Source organism: Corvus cornix, chromosome 9, assembly GCF_000738735.6.
Source record: "Corvus cornix cornix isolate S_Up_H32 chromosome 9, ASM73873v5, whole genome shotgun sequence".
Lineage (NCBI taxonomy): Eukaryota > Metazoa > Chordata > Aves > Passeriformes > Corvidae > Corvus > Corvus cornix.
This window is the reverse complement of record NC_046339.1, coordinates 23,045,189-23,051,864: the sequence shown is the minus strand read 5'-3', so window position 1 is coordinate 23,051,864 and position 6,676 is coordinate 23,045,189. Positions and strand designations below refer to the sequence as shown.

The window sequence follows — 6,676 nt, the reverse complement described above, 5'->3', positions numbered from 1 at the left end:
GGCCTCGCATGAAATGGTGATGAGCAGAGCCCCTTCGGGACAAGGCAGGTGCAGCAGAGAAACAGAAATTAAGAAACCAGTTTTGGGTCATCCTCATGTTCCTGAGGTAGGGTCTCCACTGAAACAGTGGAACTCAGCCCCTGCCTTGAAGCTGGAAAGCCCTGAACTCTTCACGCAGCCTAGGAAAATATTCCCAGTTCCAACTGAGTCAGGAATCTTTCCATCAGTCTGCAGGTCAAGGAACTACAGGGATACCTCCAACTCAGAATACCTCTTGGGTTTCACTTACTTACTTTTGCTTTCTGTAAACTTCCAACTTTTCACGGGGTTGCTTTATCTGAACTGTAAATTCGGGTAACGTTTGTAAGCCCTCAAGTGAATATTGTCCAGCATCCCGTTGGTGCTTCCTCAGTCAGTTCTAGCCACAAACACCCTGCAGGGCTTGTCTAAGGGGATTTTGGAGAAGTCTTGGCTGAGCAGTGACAGAAGTAGATTGGCAGATGCTACGGAGAGGAGTGGAAGAGACCAGAGTCATGCTGAACATCTTCCAGCCAGGCCCAAGGTGGAGACTTGTTTGGCACAAATGGTTCCTTCTCACCAATTCAAACTCAACTCTGGTTCTCCTTGAAGCCAGACCACTCTTGAAACCCAGCCTGCTGTGCAATTTCCCCAGCCCCAAAGGAATCTGGGGAAGAGAAGGGCAGGGGAGCAGGAAGTGAAGGCATTTCTTCAGCTGTGAGGAATCAGCAGGAGGACCTTGCCAGGCTGGAATTGCGTTACATGGGCTGCAGCAGGGCTGGGTGACTTGGCAGCAAGTTCCTTGCCCATAATTGCTGTGCTGATACTTTCACAGTTGCGCTCTGGTGTGAGAAAGGCAGGCACACGGCTCCTCATGTGCGGGGCTGAAGTTAGCCTTCTGTCAGGATTAGTCTTAATAAGGAGAAGATCAGAAATCTTGGAAAGAGATTGTCACCCTGATGCTTCACACTTCCTGGCATGGGGTTTTCTGTGTGAGATGATGGAGCAGATCATGTGTATGGTGGGAACCTCAGCTTGCTGTGACGTAGGAAAGGCACAGGATGAAGTTGCAAAACATTTTCTTCCAGCAGAGTGGAGAACAGGTTTCCCTCTTTCTAAGCAAAAAAAAGAGAGGAAGGAGAACTTGTACTATGCTTATCCTGCATGCATTGTCTTTGTCCTCATTTTAGAGAATAATTTGTCTTATTTAAAGATTAACTCAGGTGCTTGAGGACGGTGTTGATGATGCTCAGGCCACAGGTTCAGTCCCTGCATGGACCACTCCAGAGCTGGGCTCGATGATCCTGCTGGGTCCCTTCTCCCTCAGACTAGTCTGCGATTCTGTGACTAAAACAGGAGTTCCTCTCCTGGTGCCAGCTCTGATTTTCCTTTCAGAGGAACTGTCAGATAATCTGCTCCTCAGTTTATTTTTTCCAGAGGAATGGAATTGCCTGCTGTAACTCGGCCTCACCCATTCATCTTTTCCCATGTGCCTCTTGGAGGGCTCCGACTCCATCTTCTGTTTCTTCCCAGAGCAGGATTTATCCCCTTGACAGTCCCATACCCATTGATTTGAAAGCAGGAAAAGCCAATGTCAGCAAATGCTGCTTGTGTGGGTCACACTGGGGAGAGCAGGCTGGGGAGGGCACCAAAGGCAGCACCCCAAATGCTGCCTGTACTTCCCTGTCAGAGCGCGGCTGTCTCGGGGCACCACAGCGGCTTCATGGCCATGGCACATGGGGAGCCCCATCCCAAGCCTCAGGTCCTCATGATGAATGCAGGAGGAATAGGAACCTTCTCAAACTCTTCCTTGAGAAGGTTCTTCCTTCTGCCTGCATAGCCCACGAGCTGTTCTTCTCTTGCTTGTGCCACCTGCAACTCCTCTGCCAACAAAACTGCCCAATTTTTGCCACTTTTTGGTGCTACAGCTTCCCTGACTCCTGTTCTCGGACACAGAGGTCGTTCATGTTCTCCTGAGCCTGTTCCTGACCTTCTCTGTGGGAACAGGAGTTTCCTCGTTGCACGTTAACTGCCAGCCATGGCAGATAGGAAATGCTGATGACTGATCATAATTAAGATATCCAGAAATAACCTTTCTCTCTCAGTCTTATTACCAAGGCATGAGATACTCACCTGGTGGGGATGCACTCAACACCTGAGGAAAAGCTGAGACACCTGTGAGGAAGCAAAGGGCAGGAGGTAGGAACCAGTTGACAGCTGGGAATGTTTATTCTGGAGCTTTAATTGAAGCATTAGTGAGAGAGGGAAGTATTATCCCGACATATTGACCCCAGTTTGTTCCAGGAGCAACGGTGCTCACTACTCGGGCACTGGTTAAGGCATTTAGTGCAGATGTGGTAGAAGCCCTAAAATCTGAGGTTGTGCCTTTTTTGGCGCACTCTGCCAGTGTAAATTGTGAAATGGGGAAGAACAAGGCAGAAGCGCAGCATTGGCAGGGGGTGGCTCATCCAGGCAGTCATCCTTCCTTGGGATGGGGCAGCTGGAGGATCATGATCGGGTGGGCGGCCCTTGAGGGGGAGGAGGGGAGGGGAGCACACGCTGGGGTGTCATAAATAGTGACCCATGGGTGATGCCTCCAGGACTGGGCTTGTCTGAGGGGTGGATGCTGCTGGCTCTGCCTGTCATCACTCCAGGTAAGCTGGGAAGTGGGGAGGATGAATTCCCTGGGCTTTCTCTGTGCTTCTGGTCATGGAGATGTGCTGACAGAAGGGAGTCCTGCCTTCAAGGATCCTGATGGAGACAGGACCAGCTGCACTTTGGCTTTGCCTCTCCTGCACAAGGGTTTGTCTGGACTGGCCGAGGAGTTGCTGGCTCAGGGGAATGTTTTGAGGGGACAGCATGCCCTGGGAGCTTCCTGGGGGAAAGAATCCTCTTGCCATCCCCAGGGAGAGGGCAGCAGTGGAGGGGAAGGAGAGTCCTTGGAGAGGTTGAGGGGAGATGTGCAGAAAGGCTCTGGCTGGGGAGAGCCCAGGCTGTGAGCTCAGAGGAGCAGGAGCTGTTCCAGAAGGTGGTGGGGAGGTGGAACTCAGCACTGGGTACTCACGGCCGTGGGGGGAAAAAACCCCACACAATCCCTGGGCTGCAGGCAGGACCTCCCTGAGGGCAAGAGCCCCTAAATTCCCTCTAACCAAGGCAGGGAGGATGGAAATCAAGAGAAATTCCAGGATGGGTGGAGCTGATGTTCCACCTCAGGTGTCTCGGCTTGTGTCCTCCCCACACAGGTCTCACAGCCCTGTTCCTTCATGCTCAGCCCTCCCCAGTGTCCTGCTGGGACTGGCGTGGCTGGTCCCAAGCAGACCCCACTGGACCCATGTCCCCCAGCCCCTCGGGCTGTGCCAGGGCTGGAAGCGCTGCCCCGGCCGCTCCTCCCCCGCGCTGAGGCCCTGCATGAGGGGGCTGAGGCAGCTCTTCCCACGGAAACAAGCACGTGGTGCCACAGCTGCTTCTGCTTTGCAAAGCCAGAGCGAGCATGAAAAAAATCAGCCAGAGCAGGAAACAGCTCGACCTCGGGGAGCTTGTGCAAAATGGGCTGAGATCTACCAGGAAAGGGGAAAATGTGTTAGCCCAACTTCGAGCAAAAAGAACTCAGGGTAGAAAACACCTGGGAGGCAGGACAACCGCAAACCATGTGGTTTCCAGCAGTTCCAGAGTGACCAGTGGGCATCCTGTACAAGATGAGGATCTTGTAGGTAAAGAAGAGAAGCAATTTTGGGCAAGGTATCACCTGGAGATGGGCAGGTGCTTTCTAGATAAACTCATAACTTAATAAGATGCTGGAGGGTAGGTAATAATGTTTTCTTAATTAAATTTAATTCATTTCAACATACTCAGACCTATGGTAGGACTAGTGTGTGACAGGGATGGAATTGCTGTTGGATTTGATTGGAGACTCAGGTGCTTTCACGAGCCCTTGTATAAGGATTTTGCCTCATTCCTGGCTCCCTCCTGCTCGTTAAAACTGAAAAGCCAAACTGAGCCATGGTGGGTGGTTGTCTCCCAGCAGTAACACATTTTCATAGAACCTCAGACTCGTTTGTGTTGGAAGGGACCTTAAAGACCATCTCCCCCTGCCATGAGCTGGGACACATCTTAGAAGAGCCACCCCTGAGGCTGCACAGATCTTGGGGTTTGATATGGGAACTCCACTGCCCATTAGGCAATTAGAGTTTCCATTGGAAATTGCCCTCAGGTAGCGGCAGTGCCAGTGGGGTGGGCTGAGAGCCAAAAGCACAACCCAGCAACTCCCATCCACCCACAGCTGTGAGATGGGTGTGGGGTGAGAAAGCCTTGGGGTGCTGCGGGGCCAAACGCAGCCCTTTCCTCTCCTCCTCTTCCTCCCCGTTCCTGTGCAGGACAGCCATGTGTGTGGGGAAGTGCAGCCGGATCGTGGGCCCCTGCCTGCTAGTGCTGGGCACGCTCTCCATGGCAGCCAGCATCCTGCTGCTCTTCCCTGCTGGAGCATCCAAGTACCTGCTGGAGGGGCACATCAGCAGCCACGCCAAGGCCGTGCCGGGCGTCTGGGGCGGTGGCATCGCCGTGAGTACTGCGGGATGTACCCGTCCTTCCTCCCGGGTCTGCAGCAGGGACAGAGGGATGGAGCAGGGCAGGTGGCTCCCCTTTGTCCCCCCAGCTGTGTTTTTGTCCCTGCAGGTGCTGCTGGCAGGGACCCACATCACGGCGCTGGGCTGGCAGTGCTCTGGCTGCGGCACCCGCACCAACGTAAGGCAGCGCCGGGACCCCCAACCAAAGCAGGGGTGTGGCCGTGTCCCACCTCTGCCATGGCCCTGCAGTGGGATGTGGCAGGGATCCTCCTCTCCCACGGCCCCGTGGTGGATTGTGACAGGTTCCCCCTCTCCTGTGTTGGGTCACAGGCCCCTTTCTCATGGTCCCACGGTGGGGTGTGGTGGGGGCCCCTCTCCCACAGCAGATCCTGGCAGGGTGCTGCTCTCCAATGGCCCTGTGATGGGCCACGGCAGGGTTCCACCTCCTGAGAGGACAGGGCTCCATGTGAGTGCTGGGATGGGCTCTGCAGGTCACTGCCCACTGATGGCTCCATCCTCAGCCTCAGCTGGGGGGTGGAGTTTTCCCCCCTCCCAAACTCTGCTGACAACCTGCAGCTGCCTTTTGGAGCCCCTCTGACTTTCTGTGCCCCCGTGGGTGCTCCCTGCAGGCGTTCATCTCCGTGGTGCTCTCCAAGCTGGCGCTCCTGGGCGCTACCGCCTGCTTCGTCCTCTCTGGGGTGGGACTGACCAACGGCCCCCTCTGCTTCTACAACACCACCGAGCTCGGCCTCAGGCATGGAGCCCTCTGGGGTTACCCCTTCCTGGATGCCATCGACCAGGGGCCTGATGCCAGGTGAGGGGCTGAATCACCTGTGCTGCCTCATCAATTTATTGCTAATTAAGTGGATTAATTAGCATGGTGAGGTGGGTGGGCGCTTGCTGGTTGGTGATTGATGCAAGACCCGGGTAGCTCAAGGAGTCCTCACCTGCCATGGATTTCTGCATGGTGCTTTCCATTTCCATCACCCCCCCCTTAACCCTGCTCATCCTCGGGATGAAGGATGGGGTGTCTGGGGGATTCTGCATGGTAGAAAGCAATGGGATTCTGGACCTGCTGCAGGCAGCATCCTGTACCTTCTCCCCTTCCTGTCACACAGGGCTGAGAACTACCTGTACAGTCGGAGAACCTGGAATATCTGCATGGAGCCTGAGGGCATCGTGAGCTGGCACGTCGTCCTGTTCTCCCTCCTGCTGCTCATCAGCGTGGCTGAGATGGTGCTGGCCTTGCTTCAGATCCTCAACGGCTGCCTCGGCTGCCTCTGTGGCTTCTGCGAGGGGAAGTAAGGCCTGGTGGCGGTGCCAGGAGCTTGGAGGAGGGGTCACCCCGGGTGTCACTTGGCTGCTGGCACACGCCGTGGAGGGGGCACGGCAGGTGCTGTCCCACCAGCCCGGTGCAGAGCCCTGTGAGAGATGGACAGAGCCCCGTGGGGACGGACACCCCAGGTGTTGAAGCAGCGCGTGGGGCTGATGTGCCAAGGGCTGCTCCTGTGCAGATGCCCCGGCCCGGGCCATATCCCTTCGCTTGGGGCTGGCGGCTCTTTGGGGTTGGAAACTGGCCTGGTAAGGGATGGAGGTGAGGACCTGGCTTCCAGCATCCCGACATGAGCCCAGCAGCTGCCTCAGCCACTCGTTGTGATACTGAAATGAGGGAGAGAACCAATTTTGTCACACAATTTGAAGCACTGGAAAGCAGGCGTTGTTTATCACAGAGCTGGACACACGCAGGATATCCCCTCTAATTGAATGTTTGTCGTGAAACTGCACAACAGGGTGTTCATTCCATCACGATCAGACATACTCACTACAAGAGACATCTTAGAGAATACATTAACATCGAATTAATTTACATGCCCCCACCCCTTCCTGGAAGTCCTTTTGTGGTCCTAGAGGGTTGTCTAAAGGGGTCTCTGGTGGTTGTACTCACTGAGCGCCCCAATATTGTGACCTTGCCTTGAACTTCTCTCAGGGCACGAGCTGTTGTTTGTTGTTACGTAACTTTACACAGAAGTCACTATGTTCCTCATTACCTGTTTCTCCACTGGTTCCAGCTACCTTTAGCATCCTGTGTGTCTGCT

General features: G+C 54.7%; 1 protein-coding gene across 1 annotated transcript; it reads left to right on the top strand.

The window, feature by feature from the left end:
* Positions 1 to 2,614: 2,614 nt before the first annotated feature.
* On the top strand, positions 2,615 to 6,674 carry TM4SF19 (transmembrane 4 L six family member 19). Its single transcript, XM_039556931.1, has 5 exons — positions 2,615 to 2,672; positions 4,392 to 4,575; positions 4,690 to 4,758; positions 5,210 to 5,394; positions 5,699 to 6,674. The coding sequence occupies exons 2-5, from the start codon at positions 4,399 to 4,401 to the stop codon at positions 5,883 to 5,885; spliced, it is 618 nt and encodes a 205-aa protein (XP_039412865.1). The 5' UTR covers positions 2,615 to 2,672; positions 4,392 to 4,398; the 3' UTR covers positions 5,886 to 6,674.
* Positions 6,675 to 6,676: the final 2 nt, after the last annotated feature.

Bases quoted from the DNA above. Each gene is read 5' to 3' on its own strand.
- TM4SF19 (XM_039556931.1), top strand. From the start codon at position 4,399: ATGTGTGTGGGGAAGTGCAGCCGGATCGTGGGCCCCTGCCTGCTAGTG. The intron at 4,576-4,689 runs GTGAGTACTGCG...TTGTCCCTGCAG, and splicing joins TCTGGGGCGGTGGCATCGCC to GTGCTGCTGGCAGGGACCCA. The intron at 5,395-5,698 runs GTGAGGGGCTGA...CCTGTCACACAG, and splicing joins GACCAGGGGCCTGATGCCAG to GGCTGAGAACTACCTGTACA.